The sequence below is a fragment of the Egretta garzetta genome, unplaced genomic scaffold (assembly GCF_000687185.1).
Source record: "Egretta garzetta isolate BGI_Z169 unplaced genomic scaffold, ASM68718v1 scaffold422, whole genome shotgun sequence".
NCBI lineage: Eukaryota > Metazoa > Chordata > Aves > Pelecaniformes > Ardeidae > Egretta > Egretta garzetta.
In genome coordinates this window covers 218,906-241,702 of record NW_009258888.1, presented here as the reverse complement: position 1 = coordinate 241,702, position 22,797 = coordinate 218,906, and the positions used below count along the sequence as shown (strand labels likewise).

General features: G+C 41.0%; 1 protein-coding gene across 1 annotated transcript in view; it reads left to right on the top strand.

The window, feature by feature from the left end:
• The first annotated feature begins 9 nt into the window (after positions 1-9).
• ZCCHC14 (zinc finger CCHC-type containing 14) overlaps positions 10-22,797 on the top strand; it is a 52,565-nt gene continuing 29,777 nt past the window's right edge. The window contains 2 exon segments of the mRNA XM_035889655.1: positions 10-562; positions 13,990-14,113. Of these exon segments, the coding sequence (XP_035745548.1) occupies positions 413-562; positions 13,990-14,113 (274 nt within the window). The 5' untranslated portion in view covers positions 10-412.

The following is a 22,797-nucleotide window of genomic DNA, read 5'->3' as shown; positions in this document are numbered from 1 at the left end:
GGTGGAGAGGCGGTGCCCGCGGCTGCAGCGGGACGGCGTGTACCGCTGGTTCTCCGAGCTGCCCTCCCCGCAGCGCGTGGAGTTCCTCTGCGGCCTCCTGGACCTCTGCATCCCGCTGGAGCTGCGCTTCCTGGGCGCCTGCCTGGAGGACCTGGCCCGCAAGGACTACCACTCCCTGCGCGACTCCGAAATCAAGGCCAACAACCCCGCCGACCTGGGGAGCCTCACCAACCTGACGGACGAGGTGGTGCGCAGCAAACTTTTGGTGTCTCTCGCCCTGCTGGGCTCTGCCCACCGAGAAGCAGCCGGGGTCCTCTTCCGTACCCTCACCCACATCGATTCGGTCATCAACAACTATGGGCTACAACTCAACGAGGGCCGCACGGGGGATGAGTTCCTGTTGCTCTTCACGATGGCATCCAACCACCCTGCTTTCAGCTTCCACCAGAAGCAGGTGCTGAGGCAAGAGCTCACCCAGATCCAGAACATCATGGCCAGCACCAGCAAGAATCCCAGCACCTCTACCCTCAACACCATGGCAACCTATCCTGGCTGCCATAAGGTGGGTATCCTGCTTTTGCACACCGTAATGGCACTGCTGCAGGGCACCGGGGTGTGTCTTCAGCTCTGATTTTAGACCTTTTAGTCTGGGCATTCCAGTGACAAATGGCAGCCTAAGAGACTGGCGGAGTTCACTTGCTTGGTTCGTGATGGGGATGGTCAACTGAGGGCGAAAAGAGGGGACGCGTGGTGGTTTTTTGGGCTCATGGCGTTTAAATGTGAAGGGGTTCGCAAGCTGATCAACAGGCAGCAGCATAAACCGATTGCTTCTGGCAGTACCTCTGCTGGGGGGGGACAGTTCTGCTAGTTGCATGGAAGACCAGTGATTTAATAGGGGAAACAAACGTGTAATATCTCTAGGTTCAGGAACAAGCATCCGTTTAAAAGTTTCCCTGGAAGAAGTTGGAAAGGAGGATCAGCTTTGGGAGTAGCTGTCCAGTGGCAAAGGCGTCTCAGTGAGTCTGGGTTTTGTTTAGACGAACGTGGTGGCAAACATTTTGAGTTTCTGCTACCAAAAGAAACGTTGCCTGTCACCCTGAATCTCTTGGGTATTGATCCTGGTGTCAGTGGTTCACCATCATTAACTTGCTGTTCGTTCATTCAATTGCCAGCGGTTAAGCTAGGCGGTAACGTTTTAAGACGTGCTGTCAGTAATTAGATATGTTACTGACTGCTTAAGTGCTCTTAGCCTGCTACAAATTAGGGAGTCAAACTGTATTCTAGACTGAATTTAACCTGCTTTAAACTTCAAACTAAGTACTAGCTAAGTGGGTGCAAGTGATCAGTTCACAGGCTGTCGCTTTTGAGGATGTACAGACTCAGTCAGCAAATAACTGTTATCCTCCTGTTGGGAAAGACGGTGTATACCTAAAGGCTATGAAAATCCCTATATAGGAGTAGTATCCTAAATAAAGCTGTTTCTGAGGGCTCAGTGCAGATCCCATTAAGTTGAGTGGTGAATTTCAGACTGAGACAGAAACGTATGCTTGCTCTTCCCCTGAATACAGATTTCCTTCCAATTTCGTGTTTCTTTGAATACCGCTGCTTTAGTTGTAAAATTTAGGTGGGTATTAGTAAACTTATTATTTCTCTCAATCTTACCTCCTTACGTCTTTAAACAGTGCTTGTTCCTGACATTTTGTTTTAAGGGGAAAGAACAGGATATGGGAATGCCTCTTTATTCAGTTTAAACCTCTACGTGAACAAAATATAGATGGAAGGAATATTTCACACAGAATGTAGAAGGGTATAATTAAAACCAGAAAAAGCTTCCTTTCAGATACTTAACTGCTTGCAACTTCCCTTATTCAAAAGATGCATGGACCCTAGGTTTGAAAGGAAAGACTGTAAATCATGTATACTTTTCCCAAAATAAGATGAGCAAAAAAAGATAAAATTGCGCAGGCAGGAACATTTTTTTAAAGTATGCTTTCAAAGCTTCACAAATAGCACACGATTTACGTAGCTGAAAAACTCCGGCACTATTTATGTCATTCTAAGATGGACGGAGAATCCATCCTACCATTTTTCGTGCCAAGCAATAAGGCATACAGGACAGTCATTTGATGGTTGTTTTTTTTCCTCTTCTGAACTCATTGAATGGTTGTCTCCTTAAAAATACTCTTTTTTTTTTTTTTTAAGAAACTGGCATTGAAGAATACTAAGTTGCTAATACAGAACAGTTGAGAGGGAACAAAAAAGGGGACTTTGCTTTCACAATCTCCAGAATATGCATTTTGTTTGAGCAGATGCAGATCTCCTTTAAGGTTGTTAATTTTTTTTTAGATGTTGATAGCTGGGTAATTTTGCTACTTTTAGAGTAAGCAGTTGGCTTAAAACAGGAGTTGGATGAAGCAAGTGGAAAAATACAATGCTTTTCTCCATTCAGCCCTGTTTAAATATGCACAAATAAATTCCAGCGCTGTGGACTTAGATCTTGTGAGTTACCAAGTTATGTTGTGACAATACTTGAGTTGTAACATCACCTAGGGGGGAAAAAAGAAAGCAGATGTGAAGAGAAAGTGAGCTGCACTGGGCTGCTGCCTGCCAAGAGCTCGGCGCTCTTCGTCCTCTTCAGAATTGGAGGAGAACTTCTTCCCCAGAGCCAGCACTTTCTCATCGCTCTTGTTGCTTTACTACAGCTTGAGCTACACTAAGCTGGTGCTTGAAGTCAAAGCTGTCTGTTAAGCTGTATGAATGCTGCCCCGAAATTCTCAAGCGCAAACCTCTTTGAGCTCATCCTTAGAAAATGAGCGGGAGAAGCGGTCATCATTCGAGCTCCTGAGAAACTTTTGGAAGCTGGAATGGAGCGGATGTGTAATGGCATGCAAATAGGGAGCTCTTTGTGAGCAGGGCTAGTTATCCTTCAGCATTTCCCTTATGCCCAGTGGGAATAGGGACTAACACTGGCCTGACTACCTGTTTTCTGTGTAAGCAGAGGTCAGATACAACTCCTGATAATTTACATTTAACTAGTTTATTCGGGGAGATGCAACAAAGAAGTTGAACTCTTTGTTTTCTTTGCAGAAACAAATGGAAATGTGCTGCTTCTGCTTAGTCCTATTAAAATATGACCCAGCTTGATATTAGCTACAACTTTTTTCCAAAGGATTGGAGCTTGCAGTCTTCTTTCCATCACCTCACTTTCACATCTTGCAGTGAAATCTCTCAAAAATAAATTGTGTATAACACTGAAGAGACTGAAGGGTTGATACGAAATTACTGTAAACATTTAATGATTCTTCAAGTCACTTTAGGGTAGGTGAAAACATTTAAAGTTGGTTAGTGATGCAAATGACTGCTTTTTGCTGTGGTCTTTTACTGTCTGCTGCGACTGCTGACTACAAGGAGGCTCAAAACAGCTGCCCCTAAATTTTTGCTTTAATTTGTGCTTTTTGAGATTATTCTTGGATTATATGAATCTTAACCTTACAGGAAAAGGTGGCTGTGGCTGGCTTTAAGTAGGTCAGTAATTATTAGATTCCTGGTTTCTACTTGATAGTACAAAATGAACATTAGGTTTCCTTGCCCTAGGTAGGGAGAATGCTGCACCCTCTACTATTGCTCTGACGGACATTTCCTTTGTCACGTCCTGTATTTTCTTCTGGTTTTGAATGGTGCCAACGCTTGCAGGACTTGAGTTGTGGATTCTTCAAACTTTTGGCTTGTGGGCATAAAATCTAAGGTGATTGTATAGTTTTCAAAAATTTAAACAGTGCAAATTGTCTTCCGTTGAAGCCCAGGTATATGTTTAAAGAATCAGGTCTTTAATCTAAATTTTTGATTCTGGGATTAACCGCAATGGGTTTATTTTTAACTGAAATGATGCAACTGGTTTTGTACCTTAAGGTGCCTATTCAGCTGTCTTACACCTTTGCCACAAAGGGGATAGAATGGTTTTCTGGCCAGCACTTAGAGCCCAGCATCTGAAGGCTCATTTCTGTGCTGATGGATAGCGCTTAGAGCTTTGCAGAGTGAGGTGGAGCTGGAGGCATCAGGGCACATGAAAACCAGGAGCCAAATGTCTCCCGCTGTGCACGTACGAATCCAGATGCTTTGGTGGGGAAATTGCCACTGCTGAATTTGTGACCCACAGAGAAGGGAGAAATGTCTCAAAACAGTCTCCCCACATTGTGAACCAGCCGTTCAGGCTTCTGTTGTGCACGGCTTGTGACAACAAACATAATTTTTAGCTATAGGTGATAACTTAATGTTTTTACCCATTCTTGGTTGCTTTGAGGCTGTAGTGATGCTGTCTTTACGGAACCCCTTAGGCTTATGTCTTGTAGGTAATGGCATAGCAGGGCTTACTTGGATGCTGGCACTCATCTAGATGTAATAATATGAATCTCTGTGCGGGCTACATTTTTCTCTCAGAAGCCTATGTGTGTTAGGAACGCTGAGGATATACCTTCCAGAACAAGAAAAGTTATTCATGAATCCGCCACCTTGTGTTTCTTCGAGTTGTTTCACCTACTCATTGAGATCATTCTGGAAAACCAGGGAAATCAGATAATGCTTTGGCTACCGAGCGCCTGCTCTGCTAGCTGGCTGCCAAGAGCTCTTCGGTACAGTTAGTGCGATGACCTGGTTGTGGCTTCAGCTGCAGAACCAGGGTCATAAATAGTAGGTCTGACTACAGTTTGTTTGCAGCTGAAAGGAAATAAGAGGCAGTGACACTGTAGTTATGTGGCTGTTTCAGGTTGATATCTTCTGAATGGGCAAAAGGGCTCTTGGCTAGTCAGCTTCCAAAAACTGCACCAATGGCTATTTCAAGTTTATAGCATAAGATGCTATTTTTCGCCCGTGCTAATTCCATAGGCTCATCTAGAAATTAGAAATAACTAAAGACTGTGTATTGGCTGCTGTGTAGAGCTGATGTTCTGAGGAGTCTGTTTTGAATACCTTCACCTTTCTGCACTGTTCGCTACAGATGATTGAAGTTTATAACGTCTTCAGAAATATTCAGAGACTTTTATTTCATCTCTGGAATGATGAGTTGGAAAAAACTCTTACTTGTTGGGTTGAAACTGAGTCCTTAAGTCCTCACAGAGCAAGCAATCTAGCTATTAAGTGATCTATGTCAGCTGCCTTTATGGTTTTTACGTTAGCTTTGTAGGGATAGAATAGATGATGAAAAACCTGATTTTTAGCCTCCTAACCCACTGAAGGTATTTCACAGCTTTAGTAGATTACCACGTTAATAGGAGTTGCTTGCTAGGATTAGAGGCATTTACTCACTGATATCAGTAGTTGCTATCTCGGGGATGATCTCACTTTCAAAAACACATGGAACTAACCTCGGGAGCTGTAGGGGCAGGTTTTGTAGCTTCCAGCTGGTGGCATGTGCCAATCTTTGCGTGTCCTTTAAGTATTCTGGTACTTGAGGCAACACAGATTACGCAGACTCTTGATGTTCCAGTTAAGAAACGTGAGGCTCCCAGTTCTGGCTCACTTAGTGATGTTCTTGTTTGAAAGTTTTTGTGACTCTGATGAAATAGTTCAGTCTCAAACCTGCAATATTTTCAGAAACGAGCTTAACACACAAAGGATTCCTTGGAAGTCAATGGTCTTGTGTAGTAACAGTATTAATTACCACCAAATTCACTTTGCCTAATCATATGTTACATGATGAATTTGAATTGAAGAACCTATATCAGTTTGCTTGGGGAATGGACTGTACATCCAAACACCAGGGACAGAGCAGCCAAAAAATGTGTGTTGAGCTAATAATGATACTGTTTTTTCCATGAACTGTTTTCCCATTTCACTTCACTTTTTTAATTTACTTTTTTTTTTCCCCCCCCCTATTAATTACTTTGTAACTCTTAGTTGTCAGTTAAGCAACATTGAGGTAGGCCTCATCTCTTCTGGAATAAAAATGCCTGTTGTAAGGTGTTGGACATTTTTAAACTGTACCAGGCTTCAAACTGCTTTAATTGAATCAGTGTGCAAGCTGTATGCAGATCCTGCTTGGAAAAGCAGAGCCAGCAGTAGTTAACCACACCTAACAAGCATTCCAGTGTCTAACTTCAAAGGTGCTGAACAGCATCCTTGTTTGGAAGTATTTAACCATTTGGTTTAGCTTTTTTTTTTAATGTTTGAATTGCTAAAACTAGGATCCTGTCATCTTTTAGCTGGGTATTACATACAGCACTGCCTGGTTTTGTAGCAGGGCAGAGCTCTAATTCCTCTGTGGACTTCTCAGTGCTGCAGAACCTGTGATACTTTACTTAAGTGTGCTCTGGTAAAGGGCTGTGTATAGTCATCTTCTGTGTTCAAATACTGCAGTGTCCATTTTACTCCTTGCTCTTGAGTGCTTTTTCTCCTAAAAAAAGGCAACTATAGGAATGTTATTCCCAGGAATATAGATGAGGAGTTTCTGTGAACACACAGAGAATCTTATTATAGAAATGCTAGATCTAAGTTGTTCGTAGAAATGAGAACCATTGTCATGCTTAAAGTAGAATTTGATTCTACTCTTTGGCAAAAGAATTGAAGCAAGCTGAATTGAAGTTGTTCCCTATTTAGATTTGAAATGAGTATTAAATCTAGCAAAGAGATCTTGATATGGTCCAGATCTGTATTTCTTTGCATGGGTTTTGTAATGAGCAAACATCTAAATTCCTTGCTCTTGCCTCATGCTAAAATAGAATTTTTCCTTTGGTCCCGTTGGTATGATTATCCAATAATAAGCATTGGAAGGGATAAACTTTTTAACAGGTGTTCTGGCCAGTATAGGGTTTTAGGATTTTTGTAAATAGCTGAAGTGATCCAGATATAATAAGATCAATTACTTAAGAGTGAGATCTTAATTTTAATTAAAGACCTGCCAAGTCATGATGATAAGTAGTGAAAGTGAACATTTTTCATGCATGTTATGAATTCTTTTCCAATGTCATCTTTTTTCTACCATAAGTAGTTTTATTACACTCAAGCCATTACTTAAGTGGATACTGAGGAGGGGAAGGAGGGAGAAAATCAATTTAGTGAATTTGTGACTTGTCAGATAACTTCTGCCAACCTTGTCAATATGTGAACTGTTGCAGAAGAGACCGGGGTGGCAGTGAACCATTCCACCAGGGAAAGGCTTATGGTATCGTTGCTTGGATTAGACCTCAGCAGATTTTAGAGTAGCTTCTCTGGCCATCCTTTTACCTCCAAAATGTAGGTACTGGCCCGGTGGGGGCAGTTTCCAACCAATATGCTGGCAATGTAAGTATGGTAGCTCTAAAGTCAACATAATGTTACCGTTCTAAAGGCAGATGTCATTAAGGGCTTAAGGCTTGTATAGCAAATAGGACCATGCTACACCTTGAAATCTCTTGGGAAGTTTAAGGTAATCTTCCCTTCTGGTGGCTATGCTTTTAGCTTTTTGGTAGCTTTCAGGTGAAGAAATGGGGACATACTTGTACATCGGTGCTGGGATATACAGCAGTAGTGTCTCTTTCAAGGTCTGGTTATAAGCAGTTACCTGTTTTGCTTTTCAGGTGTTTTTAATGATTGCTTTGTAAAATTCAGATTTGATTTTTTTTTGTTTTGTTTTGAAGGAAAAATAAAATATCTTTCTTGCCATCTGTCGTCTTTGAAATGTGCCCGATGCACCAGAAGTCTGGAATTAAAGTGCCTTGAATTAGCACAGTGTGAGGGAACTGGTTGCTGTTGCAGCAGTAAGCTACAGTAAATCATGGAAGATCAGGTAGATGAAACAGGCTGTTGTTTTGTAGCTTATTTGTATTAATACTTGGATTTTTTCCTGTTCTCTTTTAGTGAGTTTTTCCCTTTGGAGTTCAAACTTTGTGTATCTTTTCAGGAGGAAATCTCACGTATTCTGCCTGCTCGGCAAGCTCATATGGTTAACTGTTGGAGACTGTGGAGTGGTGGCAGAATACATTGCATTAGCAATATTAAAGAATTCTGAAACTTCTTTGCAGAGCACAGCTTCACTTGTTTGGCTTACGGGGTGAGTGCCCATCTTTGCACAAACTAGAGCTGCCAGGTATTTTCAAATGCTTTTGACCGTCTTGGGTGGCAAACACAATGTAATTAGAGTCCAGTTAGTCTATGGTAGATTTATGTTTTTATTATTGGTATCAACAAAGCATTCACAATTCTTTAAACAAAGGATTTTTAGTGGGAATGACTTAAGCTATAAAATACAACCCAGACTTTTTTTGGTCCATCTGTGCTACTGAATTTATAATGGAGCCTTGTAGCAGGTGTGATTGTCCTGTAGCATTTAAGCACTGCATGCCTCATTTCATTCCAGTAATGGTCTCACAGGACAAAAGCATCTGATCTGTTATCCCTTTTCACTGTGAATTGCCTCTTTACCCTTTGTGTTTAAAGATGGATTCCTTTTTACCAACTTCCTATGAGAATAGGTGTGGGACCTTTTGTAGTGGTTGAGAAACCATGGACACACTTGACTTGGTTGCACCTGGTGCTTACATCTTTTTTTGGTAGACCCTGGCTGTTGGCACTGCGTGGATTTCTGGCACAAACCAAACACTTCCAGTTGCAATCATGTCCCAGTCCAACAAAGCAACCAAACACATGTAAATTTAAGTGTTGAGCCTTGTGGAGGACTTCAGGTATGCAAAAAGCTGGGGGTGTTTTGAGTGTTCCTTAAACACCCTTGAGGAAGAGCCCAAATCTTCAAAAGGAGTAGTTTTTAATTTTGTTTTTCTAGTGGGAGAACAGTCAGGTATTTGCATATATAAGTAAATGCAGAACAGGTGCCCGAGGCTATGGTTTCACAAGCAGCTGGGCAGGCTAATGGCTTGTTGCTACTAAGAGGAGGATGTTTGCTCAGTCTTGCTCCTCCTGGTTTTGTACTCTGGGTAGATTTTGAGTTTCAGGTCCTTGTGTTGGTTGCTCTTTGTTCAGGAGGCTAAGTCTGAGCCAGAAACATCTCCTGCATCGGTAGACTGACATCAGAGCATTAGCAATGCAATTTTTTTTTTCAAATTATTTGGGAACCTGAGTTACATCCCTGTGTTGGGAAACAGCAGCTTATCTGCCTAAGCATGCAAGGGCTGTATCCTTGCCATCAAGCTTCTGCTAGAGCATTTTTGCAAACAGGATTGCACTGTGTTAAAGACCTTGGTGTTAACCTCAAAATAAGCTGCTGTTAATACTCACTAATATGAAACTGGCAGGAGTGGATGGATTTGACGGGGGGTTTTTTCTGCCCAGACTACAGTACTCCAATTCCTGAGTGCATTCTTACACGTTATCTACATCAGCCTCAAACATGGAGGTCAGTTTATGATTATGAAAAACCTTTTTTAATGAGACTTCCAAAGCAAGTATTGGCAGGAGCATTTATCTGCGGAACTTTCCCGGTATATCACCAGCCACTTTTGGAAAACTGAACATTGTGTGAAAAAGTTTTCCTGCATGATCAGTGGGAGAACATCTTTGTGTGGCTTTTAGCTGCAGCCCTAGTATCTCACTTGACTGACTCATTGCTTTTAGATTTTGTTCACTTTTCTGGTGTAATGCATGACCCAAATTTCATACCTAACTAGGTATAGAAATCAGTATTTTATTCCCTCGGATCCTGTATCTTTGCTTCCTTAAATTATAAGTCATGTTACACTTTAGGTAGTAAACTATGTTGATTTGTTAGTATTGGCTCTGCTTCAAACTAAGTCAGCAAATACTTCACTATTAAACCATGTATTTTCTGTGTTCTGTTTAGTTATTTTTAAAAGGAACATATAATTGCTGTTTTGGTAAAATTCTTACCGCATTAAGTTTGACTTCGATCAGTCCTGTTATTTTTATGAAAGACTTTGCTGTATTAAATGTTAGGCATTGTCCCTGGGGAGCAAAGTGAACCGTTGCTGAATCTGGCTTTGCAGATTCACAGTTTTCTGTATCGACTTCCACTGTCTTGGATAGAGGCAGAGCCACTTCAGGTAGCAGTGGTTCAAAGAGAAACACCACCTGTTGAGGTAACTGCTCCCCGTTATTTTCTTCTGTGTGGTTTTTTTTTTTAATTGTTTTCTATGTGCTTTTTGATGGATTGAGGGTTTTGGAGAGCTTCCTAGAACTTGTTGCTGTCCCAAGACCACCTATGCCTGTTAGTACATCTCTGATGCTGAGAGGAAAATCACTGCACTCTGCTGGAAAAAGTGTTATTGTGCTGGCAGGTGAAAAAGTGCGATAATGGCTAAAATTCTAGCAATGACTTCTAGTACCTTGACGTGTTTGTCCTTGACCCTCAAATCAAAGCAGTTGTTTCTCTCCCTGGTTAACTCCTGGGGCTGGAGGGCTTCAGGGTGGTGTTCTGTGATCCTTCTGTCTAGCCCCTGTTCGGAAGGATGTGCTTTTCAGTAGCTGACACCAGTTTTCATTCTGGCTTTATTACTACAGAGAATGAGGCTCAGAAGAATTTAGGCTGAGCCTCAGTTGGTCGTTAGGTAGTGACGAACTTCCTTTGTTATTTTCAGTTATGGCTACTACTTTAACTTGAAATTCAAGAGACAAGCTAGGTTTTAAACCTGGAAAATTGGAACTTCATCTGTGAGCCAGATGCTTTGCTATGGAAGGAGAAGACGCAACATTAGAGTTGAGTAAAAAAATTTAAGAATCTCTTCTGCATCCATTTGAGTGGTGCATCTTCTAGAGTCATTGAACAGACCTACAGGCCACTCTGATGTTACAACAATGTACGACTGATCTAGTGAAGCTATGGGTAGGTGCAACAGAGGTCTTTCCTTCTCCCTGGCCCTCTACAAAATGCTGTGCAAAGGAAAAGATTGGGTATAGTGAAGAATATTTCTATCGCTTTAACTCCCTGGGGTTGCTGTTGTATTTGATTAGCCTTCATGGACTGTTTCTGCTGATGTCCTCAAATAATTTAAGTTGAAAATTCAAAGTCTTCTGTTCAAATGTCTGATGCTGTGCCCTCTGAGACCTTGAATGATTTGTGAATTGTTCTGCATTTATAAAATGTCACTCCTGTGGTTTGTTATGATATATAGCCTGAATATTTTTGGCTTCTGTGCTGCCAGCTTATCCACCTTTACTGTGGACTCTTACTGCTTTAGGAAACAAGCCTTTAACAGTTCTTGAACAGCAGATGCTTATTCTTTAATGGCATCTTGACTTTCTTCAGAGATGTTACAGATCCTAAAAGGTCCAAAGCAATTTGCTTACCGCTTCTCAGAATCTTTATCTCACTGGAATGCCTTGTTCTTTACTCGAAATCTAGTGGGTACTTATTAGCAGTTGGTTGTCCTGAGCCCAAACGAAGGGATTGCGGTAGTGTCCAGATATGGTGAAAGTTCCTCCTAGAATTTACCTGATGCTGAGTTTCTACAGCTGAATTTAGACAAGTCCTTCCTGGGCATCTTAAGCTTTTGCCAGTGTTTCTCCCAGCCTTCCCAGGACAGTATCTTCTGCAGGTCATAGCTGGTGGGTTATTGCTCCTCATGTGCTTTGCTTGGCCTCAAATTAAAAAAAAAAAGCTGTTACTATTTTGGAAATAAAACTTTGATTTGCAAACCACTTTTCATTATTTTACTTTTCCTAAACAAATCCAAACCTTTGCAGTATTGGTATGTTTAAGTCAGTGGAAAAAATTATTTAAAATTTGGAATGGAAGCTTTAAGCAGTCGGATTCACTGGTTATAACACCCTTCAGCTCACTGACAAAGCGCTCCATTTGGAACTAATCAGAGCTTTGTGATTTTTCTAGGCCAATTTGAAACTGCTTTGCTTTGATGTGCGACTGAATCAGATAGTATATGAGCTCAGTCAGTCAAGACATATGGGCTAAATTAATCTTTACTGAGTATATAAAAATTAAATCTTTATGGAAAGAATTGGAGGTTATGTACAAACAAAATGCAAATTTTAAACTGCACGCAATGCTTGTTGTAAGGATGGTGGAGAGGAGGGAATACAAGATAGGAGGCAATAAATTGTAACAAACTGCTTGTTTAGAGATTTCTCTGAAACCATGTGGCTATGTTCTTCCTCAGTTTCAAGTACCGTGTTTGGATTTGCTGATTTGCTCTGAATATTTGGAACCTGGTTATTTAGGATTACGGAGTCTTGCCTGAATCTGATTTTTCTAGCTTGCTGTGTTATTGGGTTGCTCTTCTGAAACGGCCCATTGCCAGGAGGATGGTGGCTGGAACTCCTTCCCAGCAGCAATCCACCGGAGGGAGAGTTTAATGAGCTCCAGGAGAGAGACGGTGTGAGAAGCTTTGGGGAAGGACTCACTTTGGCAGGGAGGTTGAAACTATTCCCTGCCCTCTCCTCAAGCTTGAAGTTCAGTGGCTCATCTTTCACATTGGAAAGTTTGATATTAAGTTTTTGTTATGGGTGGAAAGCCGTGCCAAAGCAGCGTACAACTAAACTTTATTTTTGATCAAAAAGGAGGCTAATGGTGCTGAAAAGGAAAGCAGGTGCTTGTGACCCTGCTTTCTTCTGACACTCATCTATCTTTCAGGATTGATTTCTTTGCACGCATCAGCTTTTTTATGGATGTCAAATACACCAAGTCTTTCACTTGTGCTACTGCCTTAAACTACATATAAATCTGTAAACATATAAACTGCATAAGCTGTAAATCTGTATCAGTCTTAAAATGGAGCTTACAGTAGGTGGCTGTATGGAGGTAGGGATGTGCTGGGTTTGGCTTGCACGGTGTACTCCAGTTGATGTCAATATGTAAGGCTCATGGTAGGGGGAGCAAAGTATTGCTCGGAGGGTAAATTGTCCTAACTCATGGCATTGTCTCAGGTAATCAGGATCCGAGTGAGCCTTTTTCCTTACAGGGACCTGTAGTCGCTGGTATTAGTTACCATGAATAAAGGATAGCTGCTTTTGTTAGGTCGAGATGCACAGTTCTCTCCTGTGATTTGTGAAAGGCTAAAACCCATGTTAAATTCTAACTACAGCTCTCCATACCAGGATTTCAGGTTGATTCAAAATGCAGCAATTGAAATTCAAGTAATGCATTAGTTAGTACAAGTGCTTTTGTTAGTCTTAACTACCTCTTTAAAGCATACTTTCCTCTTAAAGCTCCTTAAACCCTTGTGTTCAGTACTGCTAATGTAGCTGTTCATCCACTTCTGCTTCTCATTACCTAGAAAACAAGAGAGTAATTGCCTTGCTTATGCGGCGGGCATTGAATGTTATACTACAAGTAATAGGTGCTTTTATGTGTTGCTACATAATTGGGAATGCTCTTGTGGACAGCAGCTGAAGTAGGCAGTGTTCAACTCTGCTTTTTCTAATGACTTAGGTTTGTTGCTGTAGTTTTAAGTAATGGCGAAAATATGTTTTCTTATGCTAAATGCAGTTTAGAAGGTACGTATTAGGCCATGAAGTCTGTTTTGATGATGCAGCCTTCTGCTTGGGCATTCTTAGCGTGCATTTTTTCATTGACACATGATCACAATAGCAGGCTTTAAATGGCAAAGATGAGGAAATTAGTTTTTTTGCTAAATTGGAATTCATTCCTTGTAATCTGTGTGGAAATACTTCGAAATGCCCTGAGTCTGCATCTGTGTAGATAGGTGACATAAAAATGGTATTTTCCAAGAGCCCTTTCCCCCTAGTTTTCTTCTCGAAAAGTTAAGAACTGCCATATGGAGAGGCTAAGGGTCTTGCGATATCTCCACAATTGACTGCTGTGTGACCATTGTTTAAAAAAGAATTATACTTTAAGTAGCTTTATAGATTAGCCAAGATAATCTAGATTTGTGAATAGCTGCTGACTAAAAGAACTTCCCTGAACTGTTACTTGTGGAATATCAGTAGTAACACCCCTTGGTTATAAAAGAAGCAAACGTCTCCTAGCTGCTTTCAAACTGGTTCTGCTCACTCTGGGGGAAGGTGTGACTGATCTTTGTGCATTCATTCAGTTTATTTTACTGAATTTCTGTGGTTCTTTTTTCTTTCCAGGTCACTCCAAGGTCCGAGACCCCCATCAACAGCGTCAGTAACAGTTTGGAAAATGTACTACACACATCAACACATTCCATTGAGGAGTCATTACCCAAGAGGCCTTCGGGGAAACACTCCAAAGGTGTGTCCTTTTCCGCCTGCGAGCTTCCAGTGGGGGAACCTTAGCTTGTAGCTCTTTATGGCAATTAGCGTTATTTTAATTGTGATTGGAGGCTGGAATTTTGCTTCTTTACTTCTGGGTTGGGTTGAGCAAAGGAAGTCATAGAAGGGTTTCTGTAGGAAGTGTTAGTGTAGCAGTGAAAAATGGTCAGCGAGAGAGAAGTGTACTTATTCTTCTGTTGGGAAATCAGCAAGGAAGTTCCTTATGAGTTGAAATACCAGCTTAGCTCTCGAAGTATTATATTCTCAGAGTGAAGATCTCTGACACTCCACCCCTCATCCTTATAGTAGCAGGTTATTTCTTGGATGAAGCATATGGTGATGAGTGTTGCTTTACCAGAGAGAAAAGAAGGCATTTAAAAACAGCAGTTAGGCTTCCACTTCCACCTTTCTCTTGGTTCCCAAGAATGCATAAGTGAGAAACGGAGGGAAGAGGAGTGGAAGATAGGTGCAAGCGCTCTCTCCTTTCTCAGTACACGTGTGCACCCTGAATGCTGTTACAAAATCAGTTGTATTTTTGTAATGCTATATTGCATGCTGACCTAGCTAAAAACTGAGCTTAGCAAATTTGAGTTAATAAGTATGCATTCCATTTCCATGCTCCAGGCTATGATTACAAATATTAAAATGTCTAGGTTAAAATGTGACTAGCCGTATTTTTGTTTAATGCATACAAAAAGCACTGTTAACTGAGGAAAGTCTTTGAACTGTGAGCTGCTATTTGTGTAGAACAGCTTTTGTGAACTCTTTGTGATATTAATAAAAATGGCAGAACTTCGTATGGCAGAACTAATGCAGGGAAAATACACCATTGCATTAGCAGCACTAGTATACTGCCTTCAAATGTCATTAAAAATATTGCCGTGGACCATGTAATTTTTTTTTTTATTATTATTTGGAATTGGTCTTCAGAGTTCTGTTTCCCTCTCTGCCATTGGCTTGCTGCATAATCTTGCAAATACAGTTTAATACCACGTAAATGGCGATCAGGAATTTCAAAGCACATCTTAACTCAGAGGAACTGATACAGATTGGAAAGGGTTACATGTCCCAGCAAAATGTTCTTAGCTTGCCTCCACCAGACCTCCTTTTCTGTGACATACTCGACTATAATCCCAGTAGCTGTAAGGAGCAATAATTTTTTACAGCAGAATAGTGCTGTAAGTAGCTATTTCTCCAGCTGTAAAAGCTATCAGGGTAGAAGAAAATGCAACACTAAGCAGAAGCATGGCTAGGTTTGTGGCTTTCATCTGATTAAAAATAGGACAGGGTTCAACACTGTTTTCATTTGTACTCAGTGATTGCTATTCCAGTTCCATATATGCCAAGATTAGTCATGGTACACTGTGAAAATTAATGAGGTTTTCCTCTGATCTGTTTTCCCTTATAGGATACCTGCTTAGTTTTCAGAGATTGTAGCTTTTTAATTTATAGATTGCCTTAGTGATAGTTGGTAAAAAGAGTTGTGGAACAAATACAGTTTTCTTACGAACTGATATTCTGCTTTCTGGTTCACCAGCAGCAAAGATTGTGTCGAGTCCTCCGTGATATTTGATGATCTGTCTGGCAGAGAGCTCTGCCTCCTAAGGTTGGAGTACGACTGAAGATTATTTCCCAGCCTGGAGCCACCATTGCTCGCTTAAATTTCTAATTCTCACAGCAGACAGACACATCTCTTAATTGAGCAGGAGCTGCTAACTTTTTAACCTAGAGCACATGAAATTCAGTCATGACGGTAGGGGATGGGCAGGTTGTTTGACCAGTTGTATAATTCTTGTGTTGCTATTTTCTGGTGAGTCTTGTTTCAGACAGCTTGAGAGGACAGGATTTCTTCTCACTTGTGGTCAGAAATAGTGAGCTGCCTAAGCTCGTCATTCCTCTCTTGGCAAAGTGCTGGAGCTGGAAGGGTCTCCGTTGAAAAGGCTGTAGCTGAAATAAAAGAAAAATGAGAGCTCACGAAAGGTGCAGTATCCATCGTGCTTAGTTGGATTAGAGACAGTTTGTATTAATCCAGTGAATGGTTTTAATCCTGATTTGTAGAAATGTCAGTAATGTACTCTGTATGGAGTTGAACAGTGAATGGGTTTATAGTAGGCATGGACCTGGAAGCTATCAGTGGCTGTATTTTCCCTAATCCACACTTTGAAACTAGCTTTTAGCATAAAGTATTTCAAGTTTCTACATGGGAGAGAGATGAGAAGAGTGGAGTATATTGCTGAATACTCGCTATCAAACTGTGGTGGAAGCCTGTATACACTTGTGTTCGCATTAAGTGGTTACCTGGAAGCATTCATACATGCTTCATGTAGAGACTTGTCAAATAGATAACTCCTGAATAATTTCACCATCCTATCTGCACAGAATATTGCTGCCTTGGGAAATGAATTTATAAAATGAGCATCAGTCTGAGAAGTTCATGAAGCTTTCCTTTTATCTTGGAGGCCCAGCTAACTATTGGAACACTGTCAGGCACTGGGCTACCGAATCCATGCTGTAATGCTGAAGTTCTTGAGAGCAGTGACCAGCTGGGGGCAACTCAATATTTTCATGTGCCTATCAATATTTAGCAAAATTCACCAATTTTTTCTATGCTGGTCCTTCAGTCTTGGCTAAAGCCTTCTGCATGTATCAGTGCTAAAGCAGGGTAAACCAGATGGACATTTCTACCAAGTAACGAGCTGTGGCACTAGGAAGATCCTGTACCTGTTGACGTAAGCATGTCAGGTATATTTGCTTTAACTGGACTTATCTTTTGTAAAGTAGTTCAAAGATTTGGTCTATGCAAGCTTAGAAAAAGTATGTATGGGTATTGACGTAGGAGGATATGGACCTCTTCTGAAGTCCAACAGGTGTAACATGCAGTATAAATAGTGCTTTTTAACTGTATTTTTTGGTTGGTGATGTAGGATTGTTCAAACCACAGATGTAGAAGTTATTTTAACTGGAGGTAACTTTGGGAAGGGGAGGCTTCCCCTGTTCTCAGGGGCTGGCTATTGTTGTTGTGCCTGTAAGCTGCAAACAGGCTTATTTACAGGTCTTAAGGTATTGACAGATCTCACTGGTCAAGGAGAATGGAGGCAAATACAGATAGATTCTTGTGTTACATGTAATTGAAATTCCAGGTGGGGTGTGTTGGCTAGATCTTTGTTTCTTTTTCCACTGTTTCTAGAATGTAGTCTGGTTTTAACTATGGTTTTTAACACTGATCTGAACAAAACAATCACATTCAAATGAAGGTTGGGAGTTTTTTGCATACTGGGTGAGTTGAGTGCCACCCTGTCTTCCTTGTGTTGCCTCTAGGCTTTTTTTTTTTTTTTTGCAATACTACAAGAATCAAGCCAATGCAAATATAGCTGCAGGACGTGTCAGTGTTGGAAATGTTGATTCCAGTTTCAAAGATGAGACTTCATGCTAGCAAATGCTTGCCTGACAGGCATGTACTTCAGCAACAGTGGAGCTGTGTGGTGATGGTTCCTTCTATGGGCAGGTTTGGGTTTCCCAGCACAATGCCAACAAAGTCAGCAAACCTTGCTTGGAGGGATTCTGATAAATGCACCGAGGCTGGTTGTCTTAAATTCAGGATTTTATCCTACTTTTTCTGGGGACCCACCTCAGAACCTTTTCCCAGTAGCAGGTGACCCAGGTGGTTAAAGAAGGTGACTGGTTAAAAATAGTATATTCACTAGCAACTTTTGTTTTGCAGGCAATCCGGTGCTGGTAGCTAAGGGAAATTCAGCTATTATGCTGAAGTCCAGAAGGGAGCATCTGACCTACAGGCAGTCCCATTCACAGAGCTAATTTGTAACGAGCCTATGGATATAGGGTTGTTCTGACCTCCTGTGGCAATTCCCAAAAGAGAGTAGTTACGGTTATCAAAGCTGAATGAAAAATTCAGCTTATTCCATATTTTTTAAAGAAAGCGATAGGAATTTCCCATGCACCAGAGATGTTATTAATTGCTCTTACTGTAAGGTTCCAAGCAGAACGATTTGGCCGTTGGGTGGATAGCACTGTAGGCAAATACTACTCTATGCATGTGACATATTTTAGCAATGTGTTAAACATGATCGGTGACCACAGCATATTTTCCAAAAGCACAGTGGAATGAAGTACATTAGACCAGATGTTGAAGTGCAGAACAAAAGAATCTTTATTATAAAGGCAATGTAAGTTGCAAAACATTACAGTATGAAGACTGCACAGTCTTCATACTGTAATTTCTCCTAATGCTGAGTAAAATTTGGATTTGTCACAGCCTCTCTTCTAAATTTTCTGCAGTGGAAGCTCTCTGTTGGTATTTAAGACGTTCATTACTGCTATGAGGCTTTGCAGGTGGCACTTACCAGCGTGTTCCTCCATCAAGCAGTCTGGAAGATGGTTTCCTTGACTGAACAAGTCTCATTTTCTGTGAAGTGACAAAAATCCCCCTATTCTTCTGTTTCCTGTATATTTATCTTGCCTTTCCGCTGTTGCCACACAAAACCTCAAAATTGTCTCCAAGCCTGTCTGATTTCAAATGAAGCAACTGTTGAAATATGATCCTCATATAGTGAAGCTGAATCACAATTCTTGCAACACATGCATCTAATGATAGGCACAAACTGCTTTCTGTGGACAGAGAGGAGTAAAGCTTTTGGATGTAAAATGGGCGCAGTAGGCTTTATTCTCCAAGCTGTACTCCATTTAGTACTCCTGCTGAGCACAGTAAAACTTCTTGCTTCATTGAGGGTATGCTATTAGTCCACATGCAGGGTCCTGCAAAGCCTCGTGAGTGTCCCAGCCTGGAATAAATACAGAGACTAGCACATGATTTAATGGACAAAAGGAGCTGCCATCTGCGGACGTGACGAAAACTAAACTTTAGAGCAAATGCATCTCAGTATTGTATTGGTTTAATTTTAGATTAATATTAGGATGTAAAATATACCCTTGTTTGCAGTAATCCTGTTGAGCTCAGGTACGTTATGAGTTGCAGGTAGGTCAAGCTGATTGTTGTATACAGCAAGCTTTGGTATCTACGTTGTTTCATTACAATAGTCAGCAGAAACACGTGGTGCGAGCTATCCAGAACTTCTAACCACTATTTTTCCTACCCAATTTATTTTCCTTGGCAAAGTGTATTTGTATGGTCTTGTACCTTTTTTGTCTCCCACTTCTTTGACTCATCCTTTTCCCACAAGAAGACTGCAGGAGCTCTCTTAGTTAGTGGCAATCAACAGTCTTTTCCTCCTGAAATGTTTGACACCGGTTGTTCAGCCTATTGAAGGCAGGGAGAAAATACAGGGCGAGAAAAAAGCTCTGAAATCCTTTTGGTTCAGGGTCCAGACTTCATAGTGCCTTGTTCTGCATCACTTGTGTAGCTGGATTATTCTATTTTTAAGTAAATACATCATCTCCAACAATATTGGGTCAACTACTGTTAGGGTAGGGCTTAAAGAAATATGTAGGCTATGATAATCCTTTAGGAAAAATATCCCTCTACCAACTGTATATAATTTTTTCAGCTGTTTGTATATGTCTTTGTTCATTTTATCTCTGAAGTAGAACTCTGCTTCTGAACTGCAGCAGTGTGGGTTGTTGGATCACTCATGAGGCACTGCATTCCCGACTTACTGTCTCTAACATACTGGTTGTTTTATGAGTATCAAGTATTTAGAGTTAATTCTAGCAATCAAATCCAAGGATTAGTGTACTTCAAAAAAAAAAAATGTTTTGATGTTGAGTATTTTCGCTTGTGCTCGAAGATTATTGTATCTTAAGAAATTTCTTGAAGGCTGTACGTTACAGAAATCATGCAGCTTGGTCTTCTGGAGTTGGAGTTCAATTAAGATTGGAGATTTAATTTTGCAATAGACTCATTTTTTCAATTCCGTTTACAATGCTTTTGAATTTTTTTATTTCTTCTCAGGTTTTCACTGATCGTGCAGTTGTACTCTGTGCTCATGTAGGCAGGCGTAGGAGCCCATTTTATGTCCCTGAAGCCAGAGGCCAGGTTAACCAGCTCACCCTTGGGCTGCGTCAGAGCTGGGAGCAGGGTTCCGCACTCCTGGGAGCTGCACTTGGACTCTGGCAGACTTATGCTGTTAACTGTTAATAAGTTAACTTTTGTACTCTCTAGAGGTTGGAGTCAATATTTCTTTGTCATCCTTGTTACCTCCCTTTCCATGTAACAAGACTTGTCAGGAGAGATCTGGGATTGCAGTGACAAAGGGAGAAGAGGGGAGAGCAGCATGGGGACCCTTCTGACTGACTGACAAGTAGGCTTCTGATCTGCCTACACGTGCAATAATTGTCACAACCTTTTTGTGCAAATACTTAAAGGTGCTTCTTCCTGAAGTTTGTAATTCATGGCCTAGATTCCTTCAGGGGCAGCCCTCTGTGGTTCCCAGGCACTTTACATGCCCCGAGGCCAAGAGCAGCAGTGAGTTGGCTTCAGTGGAAATTGATGCTGTATGTATTTACCCATGGTTCTTGTTTGAGTTCATGTGACAGAAGACTAATGCACATTTCCTGGAAGTGGTTTTGACTGTGTATATACCATATGCTTTGTTCATGTATTCACCTAAAATAATGCTTATATCAAGCATACAGCAATGGGCATTGTCTTGAATCTGCCGACCGGTTCTTTTTCTTTAGTTTTGTTTGGGCTTCTTGCTTGCCTTTCCTCAGGAATGGTGATGGAATCTCTCTGGGCAGCTCTGTCAGCCCCTACCTTATTAACTGTTGAGCCTGTTGATTAAATTAATTCAACTTTGACAGAGCTATTAGGAGTTTTTATTTACAGCAGTGTCTGGATAGAAGAGACACGTTCATGCTTTCATCAAGAGGAGAGGTAAGAACAGTTCAGCCCTTATCCTGGTTTGTCTGCCCAGCCTCTCATTGTGGTTTTTCTGGACTAGAGGCAACGTGTGCTGATTGCTGCCCAGTTGGCAGCTCAGAGCCCTGTGCGCATCGCTGTAGGGGTGCGTGACCAAACTGGTGGCCTGTAGAAGTAAATGGGTGTGCAAGAGAGGCTGGTGTCTTGCAATGGTAAGCGTGCCTGGGACGGGAAGGTAGCTAGTTATGTGTGTGTGTTTAGGGAATATGTGGAAAATTTGGAAAAATGTAAGGTAGATGTGGTAGATATGGGAAGTAGTATTGGTGTAGGTCTGTCATAGGGGATATGGGGCTGGAGTCTGTAGAAGAGAGAATGTACAGCATAGGTCTGTGGGGAAAAAAGGCTTCATTTTGCTCCTTACTAATTAACCTTGCTTTTATTTATTCTTATGTTCTATAAAGACTTGTTCTGAATTTCTCCATTTGTGTAGGGGGCGATATAATTTCCTTATTAAACATTAGAAGATGACCAGCTTTCTGTTAAAGTAAGGTTTGGCAATGAAGCACTTGATTTTGAGTACTCTGAAGCCTATTCAGTTTGGTTTTAGTGGGAGTTGGATGATACTTCTGTTTATAATGAAAGAGAATCAAGCTCCTCTGAAAAATCAAAATTCTAAGAATAGTATGCTGGTAAATTTAGCCGTGCCAAGGAGTTTACCTCGCTGTAATGCATTCCTTAGGCAGATTCCTGATCTTGGATAATGACAATGTAGTTGTCGATGTCTAATGTGAGAGGATAAACTCGTATTTAATAGTATTTGCCTTTTTCCATGGCTTTTCAGAAGCCCAGGAGGCGACACTTAGGCATGTACTAGAAGGACTCTCTTGTATTGCCAGTTCATGTCTTCAAAGTCCTGGAAGTGCCTGCTATGGCACATTAGTTGTTAATGCAAATGAAATGAATAACCATTACCTCAACAGCTATGGAAGCAATAGCATGACCTTCTGCCACTAATGGAAACAACATAAGCGACTTGAGCTTTTAATTAAAATCGCATTAAATGAGCAAAACCAGTTTTTCTCAAATCTTTAGGTAATAGCTTAATGCAGCCCATCTACTGGAAAAAACGTAGCAGAGTCGGAATAAAATGAGTTGTGAAAACTTTACCTGTTGTACATCTTGGTGGAACTAATGCTTAAACTTGCGTTTATCCTGAAAATCCTTTGTAAAGGCAGGGGTGGGGGGAGAGGAAATGTGAAATTTAAAAACTTATCGAAGGATAGAAAACATGTCATTGACTTCAAGAAAAAACAAAGGTGAATATTAACTGCTGATTCTTGTCTCCTGGCAACTCCTGCTGCAACCTGATGGCAAATGGCTCACAAGGACTGGACATTTCTGTGTCTGCTGCTGGACGATTGAGTAAGGGATGTGTGAAATGTTCAGAAATGCTCAGCTGTTCATTGCATCTCTTTAGAACTTAACACCCTTTAACATCTGGAAATGTCTGTTTTCAAATAACCCGTTTCGCTGCCATATTAAGCAGAGGGATATGAGCATTTAAAATAAATGGCTTGCTTAGCCTGTCTTGGCTTATGTTTCCCCTAACTAAATTAGACCAAAAAAAAAAAATCGCTTTAAAGAAAATAGGAGTGATTCACACGTATTCCTAGAAAACCATAATGTCCTTGCCCATTTTTTTTACATACTGTCACAAGTGTGCTAATGACTAAATGGCAATTTTCTTGTGTATGGCATACTTAAAAGCTTTTATAGCTGGTTAGTTGTTAGCTGGTGGATGTTCTTTCCCCTCCCTTATCAGTTTAATG